The sequence below is a fragment of the Linepithema humile genome, chromosome 3, assembly GCF_040581485.1.
Source record: "Linepithema humile isolate Giens D197 chromosome 3, Lhum_UNIL_v1.0, whole genome shotgun sequence".
In the NCBI taxonomy this organism is placed as follows: domain Eukaryota; kingdom Metazoa; phylum Arthropoda; class Insecta; order Hymenoptera; family Formicidae; genus Linepithema; species Linepithema humile.
In genome coordinates, this window is record NC_090130.1 from 9,603,318 (window position 1) to 9,617,498 (window position 14,181).

The 14,181-nt window shown below is 32.3% G+C and overlaps 2 protein-coding genes across 3 annotated transcripts; one reads left to right on the plus strand and one right to left on the minus strand.

The window, feature by feature from the left end:
- Nucleotides 1–546: 546 nt before the first annotated feature.
- LOC136998882 (putative G-protein coupled receptor F59B2.13) lies at nt 547–10,738 on the plus strand. Of its 2 annotated transcripts, none has more exons than XM_067352240.1 (5): nt 547–1,030; nt 1,616–1,809; nt 1,968–3,150; nt 3,448–3,675; nt 3,832–4,235. In XM_067352240.1, the coding sequence occupies exons 3-4, from the start codon at nt 2,044–2,046 to the stop codon at nt 3,673–3,675; spliced, it is 1,335 nt and encodes a 444-aa protein (XP_067208341.1). In that variant the 5' UTR covers nt 547–1,030; nt 1,616–1,809; nt 1,968–2,043; the 3' UTR covers nt 3,832–4,235. The 2 variants fall into 2 exon arrangements, 1 of the variants encoding a protein (XP_067208341.1); XR_010889403.1 differs by lacking the exons at nt 547–1,030; nt 1,616–1,809; nt 1,968–3,150; nt 3,448–3,675 and adding exons at nt 5,375–5,626; nt 5,802–6,979; nt 7,260–7,486; nt 7,838–10,738 and having other exon boundaries at nt 3,903–3,913.
- Nucleotides 10,739–11,642: 904 nt separating this feature from the next.
- On the minus strand, nt 11,643–13,580 carry LOC136998685 (uncharacterized). Its single transcript, XM_067351767.1, has 2 exons — nt 12,429–13,580; nt 11,643–11,659 (listed from the first exon to the last, which is right to left on the minus strand). The coding sequence occupies exons 1-2, from the start codon at nt 12,964–12,966 to the stop codon at nt 11,643–11,645; spliced, it is 555 nt and encodes a 184-aa protein (XP_067207868.1). The 5' UTR covers nt 12,967–13,580.
- Nucleotides 13,581–14,181: the final 601 nt, after the last annotated feature.

A 14,181-nucleotide genomic window follows, 5' to 3' on the forward strand; every position in this document is an offset into this window, starting at 1 on the left:
CCCCCGAAAAGTCGACTTTGTGCGCGCAGGATAAGAGACTTAGTAGTGTCATTTTCTGAACTTTGCCAGAGATTCTTTTCTTGACTTAGTAGTGTCGTTTTTTGAACTTGGCCGGAGACACTACCGCGTCTCCTGATTCTATTCCAACTGATATGTATACTTTATGAATTGAGAAGAGGAGTAGTTTTAGAATAGATAAAGTATTTACAAAATACTTAGTAAACATCAACTAACAGTATCATTATATTAATATTATAATTTCACTTAACATCACATTATAAATACTTCAGTAGAGTAACAGTCTCCTGCAGGAATTTACATGTCAACGGATATGAGCAACCTTATAATCAAAATATTAATCATTTTCGTAAGCCACAAACGAGCAGGAAGAAATAATATCGTCATCCAAATCAGTAGTCTCGACATTCAGTCTTTTGCAGTCGTTAGTGTTTAGCAGTTGAACGATTGAAATCGGGGAATTGCTGAGAGTTTGTAACTCCCGTATTCGTAGGCTTCAGAATTTTTAACGACTCTCTGGTAAGTGAGATAGTGCATAAGACATTTTACTGTTTAAATGTTTAAAATTCCGTATGTATTTTGTATATTTTGCATATTTTATTCTTTTTATTTAAAAAATATTATTTCAATAAATATATCAATAAATAAAATTTATATGCAAGATATCAATAATATATATGTATTAGGACCTTGAATAAGTTCTCGCTGTTTTTTTTGTTAAAAAAAAACATTAATTTAAAATATAAGGCTTACAATAACTTTACTCAAAGTATTGTCCATCATTAGAGACCACTTTCTCCCATCTTTCTGGCAGTAATTGAATCCCCCGTCGAAAAAACGATTCATCTTTTGACGCAATCCATGAATCGACCCATTTTTCGGTTTCTTCGAAAGAATGGAAGCGCTGCTCGCTCAAACCATGCGCCATCGACCGAAACAAGTGGTAATCCGAGGGGGCTATGTCCGGTGAATACGGCGGGTGAGGTAGAACTTCCCATTGAAGCGTTTCCAGGTAAGTTTTGACTGGTTTTGCCACATGTGGCCGAGCATTGTCATGTAACAAAATGACTTTGTCGTGTCTCTGCCCGTATAGTGGCCGCTTTTCTTTTAGAGCTCGACTCAAACGCATCATCTGAAGTCGATAGCGAGCTCCCGTGATAGTTTCATTAGGTTTCTTCGTCTTCAAACTTTGTCGGTGCTCCAGAACGTTCTTTATCTTCAAGGTCAAAGTCATTATTTTTAAAGCGCCTAAACCAGTCTCTGCATGTCGTATTCGACAGAGCATTGTCACCATATGTTTCAACAAGAATTCTGTGTGCTTCAGCTGCAGATTTCTTTTGAATAAAGCAGTGCAATAAAATTCCCCGCAAAAACACTTTATTTGGCACAAAAGTAGACATTTTCGCAATAGGTAATTAAACACGTGGTTGACACTGTGGTAAACTGTATCTACTAGAATTTGAGGTTACATATAGTACTACTTAGCTGATGCGTTTCCGTACGAAATTCCATGCACAGAGTGCCGCTACGCCATCTTTTAAGAAACAGCGAGAACTTATTCAAGGACCTAATATAAGAGTCTCTTTTCCTGACTTAGTAGTGTCGTTTTTTGAACTTGGCCGGAGACACTACCGCGTCTTCTGATATCGTCATCCAAGTCAGTCGTCTCGACATTCAGTATTTCAGTGGATTTTGCATTGTGAGTGTTTAATAGCTCAACGTGAAATCAGGGAATTGCAGAGAACTTGTAGCCCTGTATTCGTAGATTTCAGAATTTTTAACGACTACGAGGTGAGTGAGATAGTATATAAAACATTTTATTTTAAATATATAGTATTTTATGTAAAACAATTTATTTTATATAATAAAATATATCAGTAAATAGAAACTATATGCAAGATTTATTGATCTTAGTACACAATATATGCAACGTTATAATACTTTTTCAGATTTTTGGGCAAGACGTAACTTGATTATACCGCTTATAAGCAATTATCGCAAACAATTCATATTCAATACGCAAGAATGGAATTTGTTAAAGATAGTCTCGGCAATAATTATTCCAACCCGAATATGTCTGAACAAGAATTACAATTATTTAATTTTTGTAACAATAACAATGATCTTGAAGGAATTTACCGAAACATAAATGCAGAAATAATTAAACAATATAACGAGAACATTGAAAGTGCTCGACTCAACATATTTGTGAACACAAGCAAAATTAAAAAATTCAAAGATTTCTGTAACGAAGATATTTTCGATAAATATTATCCTACCACTGATTTAATATATAATCTCTATAGTATTTCTAACTCAAAACATCTATTTATTAATACTCTTACAATTGAGACGTTCAATATCAAAAAGTATTATTTGCCGATATTTATTATTCTGGGTCTTTTGGGTAACAGTTTGTCCGCTACCGTGTTCTTTCGTAAAAAGATGCGTTCCTTCTCGTCCAGCATCTACTTGGGCGTGCTAGCGATAAGCGATATCAGCTTTTCGCTCATGATATTCATACAATGGCTCAGAATAATGGAAATATTGGAAATGTATAATTTGCATTGGTTAATGTACTCAGAGAATTTCTTGGTCTATTTTTTAAAGTTCTTGAGTGTGTGGCTTATAATAGCCTTTACCATCAAGCGATATATAGTGACGAAGCATCTGCTTCTACGTCAATTCTGGTGCACTGTCAACCGAGCTAAAATTGTAGTGATCACGCTGATAGGACTAGCGATTTTCTACAGCATTTTATATGTTTTCCTCGAGAGTACATCAATAAATATGAAAGACCAAGATATAAAGGTCCTTCATATATTCAAACATGTATCATCAGAGTCCATCAAACAAGATTCAAACATTTACGTGAAGACTAATGCTATAATAATGTTTACCCTACCTGCACTCATCATAATAATCTTCAATACTCTGACGAGATGGCACATTTATCTGCAAAATCATATCAACAAAACCTTGATTTCAACGTCCGGTACTTCCAGTGAGAATACTCAGATTACCGAAAATGAAATGCCTGAGAATAAGATCACAAAAATGCTTATTCTTGTTTCGAGCACATTTGTATTCTTGAAATTACCTGCACATATCCATTTCTTTATTGAGTCTGACGTATGTACTAATAATTTAATACAAAATAATTTTTATATATATTAAAATAATACCGATTATAATATATAATCTTTTAACACTAAATCTACATTCTGTATAAGATAAAAGAATATTAATTAATTTTTATTTTAAAATTAAAATTTTTTTTTCAATTTATACTACTTACAATTATCACATTATGAATGACACTATACCTACAACAATTTTTTATATAAATATTTGCGTAAGAAAAAGATGAATGCAAAAATATTACACCTATTAATATACTGTACAACAAAAAATTAACAATTTTTTCAGATGTATAAAGATGGCATTAATTGGACCATTATGTCTGAAATATGCGATTTATTAAACACGACGAAATACAGTATAAATTTTATTCTCTACTGCGCAATAGAACAAAATTTTCGCAGAGAATTAATTCGCACATTTACCAAGTGCGAATTTTCAAAGAAACAAATGTCACGAAGATGGACAAATATAAGTAACAATATGATTGATACCAAATTATGCAGCTATGATTAGGTAATACCATAATTAAACACGACGGTCTACATAATTATTTTACATTAATCAAAAATTCTTTTACTATCTTTTTTTTTATATGACTCTTATTAATTAAATGAATATAGTGTTAAGTAAACCAAATTTTTCTCAATTTGATAATGCATTTTGTTATAGCTTGCAAATTTGTGCCAAATTGCACTTTAAATGGAGCAATGTATTTATTAAAAACGCACAACGGAGAGTTTCTCAAAAGAAGGTAGAACTCTTGATATATACATATACGAGGAAGATTATAATATAGTCACACATTATAACTTCATAGGAATATAGTTAGCGGTAAATAGTTAAATAAGATAGTTACATATATTATTGCATTAAAAATGTTAAAAGTAAGTTAAAAGTAACATCTAAAAAAATCTATGATGCATATGTATAGATAGTATGTACAAATATTTTACCGCACTGTAAAGAAAACTACATGTTTAACAATTCTATTAATGAATGTGGGCGTATGTAATCTAAAAAAAGTGTTGATTGAGTTATTTGAAATAAATAAATTGTCACATTATAGATTATAATGCAAAGATAATTTGTTATTGTTAGAAAGTGAGTTATCTAATTCGTATCCGTATTAGCCAATAGGTAAACATGTAATTTTTTACAAATTAGCAGCGCTGGTGTGCAATCGGAAATAATCGAACTTTGTCGATTATGGAAAGCTCGCAGAATATCGCAGTTTGTTAAATTGGTTAACGTTATTAGAAGAGATCGAACACTCGAGAAGAGAAGTCGTACATTAAAAAAGAAAATAATGTCGTATAAAATTTGCATGCATTTTCTACTTTTCGTACGTTTTGGTACTTGTCATTTTTTGTGGTTTATACTTTTTTCTTTGCTTATATTAATACTGAATAAGCTTTGTATTCGTTTTTTTTTAAGTGCTAAATTATTTTGTTGCCATGCAGTTTCACCTAAAATTTATTTTATTATTTACCATTAAAGTTATAAAAATAACATGTCTATTCATTACAAGAATATTTTCTAAAAAGAAAAAACCTACCAAAAACGTATAACATACTATTTACATATTATCATATCACAAATATCTATATCAATTAATGTATTAATGTACAAGTACATTATTACGTACGTTTAATAATTTTACTTACTACACAAGTGCATGTTATTTTATTCTGTGTAACAAACGCTTTTAAACATATCTTGTCAATTTTCATTTGTTACATATACATATTGCTTCCTTTCATATTGTGAGCATTTTTGAGTAATATACTCAGATTAATGACTTATAGTGAATTTGTATCTGGTGTCGAAAATAGTTATTAAAACGAGAGAGCAATCATCAACCCAGTAATATGCGCCGTAATATTATTCCAATGTTAAAACAAATATTAGTATCAAAATTTTCATAAAATAGTAACACGATAATATAAGTGTCTAAATCTTAATAAAACTAAAAATAAAATATTAATTATACAGCACAAAATAAAATATTTTGTTGTTTAAGTCATTTATACGTTATATACAATGACTAGAATTATCATGTCATCATAATTATTATATTATGCTATTAAAAAACTATATTCGCTATAATATCTTACATAAAAGAAAAATAGAAAACAATCTTCCTTATAAATTTTATGTATTATTTTAGTAATATTTACTGCTTTTTTTAATGATAATATTAATAATTTCGCAGTGCGACAGGTTTTTCCAGAAACTTATTTGTCAACGGATATGGGCAACATTATAGTCAAAATGATAATCATTTTGGTAAGCCACAAACTTCCAGGAAAAAATAATATCGTCGTCCAAGTCAGTCATCTCGACATTCAGTCTTTTGCAATCGTTAGTGTTTGGCTGTTGAACGAGTGAAATCGGGGAATTGCTGAGAATTTGTAACCTCTGTATTTGTAGACTTCAGAATTTTTAACGATAATTTTTCTCTCTGGTAAGTGAGATAGTGAACAAGACATTTTATTCTTTAAATCTTTAAAATATTGTATATATTTTGTATATTTTATTTTTTAATATTAAAAAAAATTTCAATAAATATATTGATAAAAAAAATTTATATGCAAGGTATTAATAAACAATATATATAATAACGTTATAACGTTTTTCAGACGCAAGACGCAACTTGATTATATCGCTTTTTGCTCTTTATCTCATAAGCAACTGTTGCAAACAATCCATAAACATATAGAAGGATGTTTTCTGAAAATAATCTCGGCAAAGATTATTCCAGTATATCTAAACACAAACTACGATTGCGTGTTTGTAACAACGAAAGAGATCTTGGCGACAGTTTACGTAGCCTGGCTGAATTTGTTACCAACGTTTATATCGACAGAAGACGGAAAACCATGATGAATCGTTTACTTATGAATACAAGTAGAATTAAAAATGTCAAAGATTTATGTAACAAAGATATTGTTGGCAGACATTTTCCCATCACTCACATCATAAATGAATTTTATATTGTTTTTGAGCTGTACTATGTAATTGTAAATAGTTCGAACGCCAATTCAAATATCAGAAAGTACTGTCAACCGATTTTTATTATGCTCGGTCTTTTAGGAAACTGTTTGTCCGCTATTGTACTCTTCCGTAAAAAGATGCGTTCTTTTTCGTCCAACATTTACTTGGGCGTGTTAGCAATGAGCGACATCGTCTATTTGATGATATCACTCATTAATTGGCTCCAAATAATGCATATAGATCTATCAAATTATAACTTAGTTTTCTTGGACTTTCTGTACTTTTTTTCCGAATTTTTGAGTGTGTGGCTTATAGTAGCCTTTACCATCGAGAGATTCATAGTGACAAAGTATCCGCTTCTACGTTGATTCTGGTGCACTGTCAAACGAGCAAAAATTGTGGTAATCACGCTGATGGGACTAGCGATTTTACGCAGCATTTTATATATGTTTTATCTGTATAAGACCATGTTCTATGAAATGGTAAAAAAAAACGGCAATATCTGTAATGTGTATAAATATGAAAAATTTAACAGACAGTATGGATCTATATTGACAACGCGCATTATAGATTCTATTATAATATTTATCTTACCTGCTGTCGTGTGTGATAGTAATCTGCAATACTCTGATAGGATACCACATTTATCAGCACAATCGTGTTCGCAGAACCTTGATTACAGCGTCCGATTCTTCTAATGAGAGAATTCAGATTTCTAATGATAAAATGCTTCTACAAAAGATCACAAAAATGCTCATTTTCGTTTCGAGCATATTTCTAATCTCGAAATTTCCTGGATTTTATCTTATATATTTTGAATTACGTACGTATCAGTAATACACATTAAAGCAATATCGACCATCGACCAAAATATAATTTATTTACTCTAAAAGTGCATTTTGTATATGACAAAATAATACTAATTAATTTTTCTCTCAAAATTTAATTTTTTAATTAATTTGTAATGTGCAATTTTTACATTATAAATGACATTATATAATAACTTCTTTATATTATCCGCGTAAGAAAATAGATGCGTTTAAATACGACATGTTATTATTAATAATTATATACAACAATAATGACAATACTGATTTTTCTAGATACCTGAATATGTCAATGTGTTTGTTATGCTTACAATAATCGACTTAATGAACAATGCATTACAGTATAAATTTTGTTCTATACTGCGCAACGGGACAAACTTTTCGCAAAGAACTAATCCGCATGTTTACGAAACGTACAAATATGAGAAAAAACAGAAATGTCATGGGGATGTACAATTATAAGCAATAGTATGATTGATGTCCAATTATGTAATCATAATAAGGTAATACTATAATTCAATATAGCCTCGATGCTCTATTTTGTAAAAAGTCGATAAATTTACAAAATTAAATGTGAAAATTACGTAAAAAACAACAAAAATTTACTAAATATATATTGCAAATTTGAATAATTTCATAAATTTTATACTATTTACTTAGTATATTTCCATTGTTTGTCATGTAATTTTTACACCTTCGTTGTTTAAATTTACCGAATTTTTTGTGCATACTTATATTATATCTATCAAAAATTCTTTTACTTTCTTTCTTATCTGACTTTTATAATTAAATAAATGAAATAAAAAATGAATCAATTTTTTGTGAATTTGATAATACATTGTTTTTTGTTACAGGTTGCAAATTTACGTCCAATTGTACTTTGAGCAAAACAATGTATTTGTCAACAACGCGGAATTGAAAATTTTTCAATTGAAGCTAATACTGCTGATATACACAAGAGATTATAATGTTACGTCCTTACCTGAGGAAGAGCGGTCGAGCCGTAACTTGAGGAACTGGCAGATCAGAATTTAAAGGATCTGACTCTGTGAGGCAAACAGTTTGTTTGTTTCTGAAAACGTATCAACGAAGGTCGATTTTACTCCGTTTTTGCAGAAATACTGTTCGGTGATTCTCTTTTAGGTCTGAAATAGCGATCTCAGTTACCTGCAACGGAATCGTGTGCGATCTTCAAAGAATAAGGAATAAATAGTAGAGGTTTTATTTAATTAAATGATAGAAGACATGTAGAGGTAAAAAATTTTTAATTTTATATTAGGAAAACTAAAGTACATAATTCCTATCTTTTAGAATACTGGATGAAATACATCCTATATAAAATAGTAAAAATGTTTTGGTTGTTGCTATTAAGTTAATTATTCATAATTGGTCTGTTTTCTTTTACAATGTGTGAGGCTAGATATATTGTAATTACAAAATAAAAATGCTTTAAGTTCATAACTAACGTTACGATGTTTTTCGTTTTACAATGTGAAGAAGTTGGTTAGAAACACAAAGTAAAAATTTTTTATTAGTAATAGTAATGTTGTAATTTATACTTTTGTATTTGTGTGTGCATGTGTAAATACATAGTGGAAAGAAAAGGACGGCTGTGTTGGATTAGACATCTTTCTCATTTCAAAGGATAAACGGGAAAGATATTTTTCTGATTCTGTCGTGAAGACTGCGTGAGGTACGAGCAGCGCTAAAGAAGTTTTAAACGGCCGCAAATTGCGTTAATTGTTAATTATTTCCGTATATTCACTAAAATTTAGATCGCGAAATTAAGCATTATTGACGCATGATCCGTAGGATTTTTAACTGGTGAGGTTGAAGGGATAAAGAATAATTCAATCTAATCTAAGGAGTCGAATGAGGCTCACTAAAATTAAAATTGAAATAGCGAAAAAGACAAGTTAATTATTTATGAAGAGTAGGAGGTAAGAAGATAAAAATAGGAACCGCACCATTTCCGAGATCTATATAAATTTATTGTTTCTAAGATTTACTACTTTTTGAGATTGAAGGTGTCGAGATGAGAAGCCTTATTGAGTTCCTTCGAGAAGACTTTTGAAGGGCGGGTTTGCGCTGCGTTTTGATGTCAAGTTGCGAATTTACTTCACAGACTTGTTTACACTATGGGAACTTGGTTTTCACTTGAATAACTAAGACTTGCACTAGTTTATGAGAAATTTCTTAAAGAGAACACCCGAGTAGTTATGGGTGAAAATTTAACTTTAGAAAAATTGTTTGCGGCGGAAAAACTAAAGATAGCAAGTGAAAGCGTGCAACACAGCGAGCGAAATAGTAAGTGTCTGTTCTGGCGACAATTCGATTATTTATATCTTGATTTTTAGAAAGGGGAATAATTTTTTTTGGTAGTTTCTTAAATTTAGAAAATTTGTCATGGGGCACGAATTGGAATTCTGGATAGCCGAGGAAATTCTAAGGTGGAGGAAGGTAATAAATGGAGTTTGCAAATCAGGGCTAAGAGTTGTTCTAAGGTAGAACGGAATAAGGGTCCAATAATAGAAAAAAGGTGTTCAGTGATGGTTTTTAGTGTAGAGTGTTGTAAAGTTTATCTTTGAGGATTTTGCGATTGTTTTGTCCCAAACGTGACCGTCGACGAAAATTCAAAGAAAAGGCTGACGCCAAGTCGCCATAGGCAATGTTCCTCAAACCTTGTACCTCGATTCATGGTCCAAAACTTGCATTAATTGAAAGCTTTTGTCAAGCTGATTAGAATGATATATAATACAGCTTGGACCCTCGTAAGGTTTTATGAGAAAGTGAACTCTGAATGTTTCAAATCCGACAGGTAACTGTCGGCACGACACTATCGCGATCGATCGAGTGACTACTGATAGCGAGGAAGGATTCCGATAAGCACGCCAAATAATACGAGATTTGGGAAACATTTGAGCAGTAGCGCGTTTACCTATGGGCTTTTGGGGCTTGAGCCCCTGGGCGCCAAAGCATCAGGAGTGCCGCAGCTTCTATATATTCATAAAAAAATGTCACATTTGTAATTATCTCCTTGTTCTTAAGTGTGTTTCGGTAGAATTTAATTAATATTTAAAATCTTAATTATTTACTGTTTACTCATTGTGGGAGGGAGGCTAGATTGAGGCGCTCGAAGATGACAAGCCTCTGGGTGCAAATTTTACAAACGCGGCCCTGCATTTGGGGAACATTACCCTTTAAGGAATATTTATTAGCGTGATCTCGCGCCTTCTGCTTATCCGTCCAATATTGAGCTTTTTGAAACTTCTTAAAAGCGTTTTTTATTATACCTGTTTTCTGGAAACCGAAAATTTATTTTCTCTTTTTCCTTATATTATTATGGATCCTTTTATGCATACTTTTTTTTTCTTTTTTTATTTGTTTATCCTCGTCGCTTTTAAAATTTTATCTTGAGTGAATGCTACTTATCTTGCTCAGATATGACGGTATTAGAGTATAATCTAAAAATTTTCACACTTTGTGCTTTCTTTAAGAAATTTTCGGTTTTAAAGGATTTTTTAAAATTATTTTATAGTTGTTGTCATTATTTGTCTAGAATTATTTGACTTATTAGACGGATATTTGCACATTTGGTTCTGGTAATGGAAAACTTTCCATTACTGAGACTTTCTTTGAATTTTTCCGACTAATTGTGGGAAAATTGTGCAAAGAAAAGACCATGCAGGACGCTGGAACGTAACAATATAATAACCACAGTTGCCATGTAATCATAAATATTATATTAATAAAAAGCTATGTTCACTGTAATATCTTTCGTGAGAAAAATAACAAATTCTGTTTGTAATATATTTTATGTATTATTTTAGTAATATTCATTGCTTTGTTCAATGTTATTATATATACTTCAGTAGGGCGACAGGCTCCTACAGAAATTTACATGTCAACGGGTATGAGCTACATTATAGTCAAAATGTTAATCATTTTGGTAAGCCACAAACTTCCAGGAAACAATAATATCGTCTTCCAAGTCAGTCGTCTCGACATTTAGTCTCTAGCAATCGTTAGTGTTTAGCAGTTAAACGATTAGAATCGGGGAATTGCTTAGAGTTTGTAATTCTTGTATTCGTAGGCTTCAGAATTTTTAACGACTCTCTCAGATAAGTGAGATGGTGCATAAGTAATTTTACTTTAAATGTTCAAAATACTATTATATCTTGTATACTTTGCATATTTTATTTTTTTAATATTAAAAAAAAAATGATTTCCATAAATATATCGATAAATAAAATTTATATGCAAGATTCATTGATTTCAACGAATAATATATACATATAATGTTATAACGTTCTTTGAGACGCGTGACAACTTGATCCTATCGCTTTTTGCATCTCATAAGCAACTGCTGCAAACAATCCATAATCATTGCAAGGATGTTTTCTGAATATAATCTCGGCAAAGATTATTCCAGCATATTTAAACACGAACTACTATTGCATGCTTGTAACAACAAAAGATATCTTGACGAAAGTTTGCGAAGCTTAACTGAATATTTTGCCCATGTGTATATCGACAGTATTCAGAAGACCATAATGAAGTATTCACTTGTAAATACAAGTAGAATTAAAAAATTTAAAGATTTATGTAACAAAGATATTGTAGGCAGACATTTCCCCATCGCTTACGTCATAAATGAATTTAATTCTTATTTTCGGCTAAAACATCAAATTGTAGATTATTATGAGATTTCCTTAAATGTAAAAAAGTACAGTCTGCCGATTTTTATTATTCTCGGTCTTTTAGGAAACTGTTTGTCCGCCATTGTGCTCTTCCGTAAAAAAATTTCTCTTTCGTCCAACTTCTACTTGGGCACGCTAGCAATAAGCGACATAGTTTATTCGATGATATTTCTTTTTAACTGGTGCTTTTTAATGGGTATAAATCTAGAAGAAAATTACTTGTACTGGTTATACAGGGTGAGGAAAAAGTACCGGGACACCTAAATAACTTCTGAACGGTTTGAGATATCGGATTGAAATTTACAAGGTTACAATGGTATCACACAATCTATCACATAACACCAAAAACGCCCATTTTGACACCCCCGGGTGGCGGGGGGGAGGGAGGGCGAGAAAATTTTAAATGGAATGTGGGGTCGAGTGAGGGTTCGTTTGAAAGAGCTTTTTGAGATAAAAACAACGCGATGTGGCCGAAGTCTCTACGATTTTTTTTCGCAGAGTTATGATCATTTAAACATTGAGATTTCGCAGTAGCGGAGGGCCCACGACGAGGACGTGAGAAAGACTTTCCGCGGACACGTGTGGATAAAATTGCATGTAGGAAGGTATGTGGGGTGTGCGTGCTTGCGCAGTAATTAACGACTCCAAACCACCTCTGCTGTGTGTGTGTGTGTGTGTGTGTGTGTGTGTGTGTGTGTGTGTGTGTGTGTGCGCAAGACCGAGCACACCCCACATGCCTTCTTACATGCAATTTTATCCACACGTGCCCAATAACGAAAATTATGTGTGTTTATTTCGCCGTCACTTTTAAAGGTGCACTCATCAGAAAATAAGATACTTCTATGGAAATTAGGTAATTGTTGAGTAATCCAATTACAGAATATCAGTCTTTGTCTATGATCGTTCAATGTCATGGCCTGGTGAAGTGACATTCCATATGGATGGAATAAATTTTCACGAAAAATTCGACTGATCGTGCTTTGACTTATTCCACTATCTCTTGCTCGTCGCTTTAAAGAATCATTCGGGGTTACAAAGGCAGATGCAATTACATCAGGTGCTCTTACTGAACGAACTGATCGATGAATTTGCCTTCCCTTATTATGATCCGGCTGAACGATACCTTTTACAATTATTCGACGTTGTAAACGACTGAAAACTTTGCGCGAATGTGGTGTATGATCGGGATATTCATTTCGCCACATTATTTCAGCTGCTCGAAAACTTCCAGCTCTACCCAAAACTGACATCATTAACGCAGCTTCTTCGTTCGGGTAAGGCATAACTACAAATTACGCTTACGACCGGGTTGCTTATTAGAAAACATAAATTGGTGACGAGTTGCGTAATACTATGAATTCTAAGCAATGACTTTTAGGAATGGCATGTAAGGATGCTTTTTCGTGAAAATTACTTTATTACTACAATAATCAACATTAAATAAAGATTAATATTGATAAATCAAGAATAAACGGCATCATAGAGCTGTACCGAATGTTAGAGATCTCGGTAATTAGGTATCTTCAAAACTCTACGCGTAGGACTACACACTGAGAGAAATAGAATGATTACTTTTAATATACCGAAATTTTAAATCTTCTACGTTAACTGTTAAATTATAAAATTAAATACAATCTTAACGTGAAAAACAGAAATTAAATGTTAATAAAACGGAACATCCACTCAAAGTTATTGAATCTCAACTAATAACTGATAAATATTCGTCATAAGGGTGTTCCGCTCCTTGATTTTTGGTATCTAGGTCATCCGGATCGAATTTTTTCGTTTCGTTTTCGTTTTCGATCGATTCATTTTTGGAAATTACCTTGCAGAATACGTACTGTAAGTGCTTTGGGTCGCTGATTACGCAGTCTACGTAGTGCGCTCCGTAGTTTTCCATGATCTCTAATAGAATGGTATGGTCAGGTGTTTAGGATCGCCAATTAAGGGGGCCTAGTAGCGCACTTCACAGTTTTTCATCGTACTATCTATTTAAAACACTTTTACCAGGTGTTTGGAGTCACCGATCACGAAGTCTAGGCATAATGTTCTTGTTCTCGATCTCGAGGTCAAACATAAAGGTCGTTTCAAGGTCAACTCTGTTTGACCTTGGAATCGAACTTAGAGGTCATTCCAAGGTCAGCTCTGTTTGACCTTGGAATAAAAATCTGAAGGTCATTTCAAGGTCAAATCTGATTGACCTTTGAATCGAACATGAAGGTTATTCTAAGATCAAACTACGATATGGATGACGTGAACACCAAAACCGTAGGTTTTGGGGATGACCTAGACACCGAAAACCACGGAGCAGAACTCTTGGACTACGAAAAGCTGCGGTGCGGAACACCTGGACGTCGAAAATAACGAAAAAATAAAAAACTATAGGTACTTATTATTAAATGTTAAAAATTTCATATTAACTGTTTATTAAGTCTGAATTCTACATTCTAGGTATAACGTTTATCATAAAGCAGGTACATTAACTGTTAATGTACTTT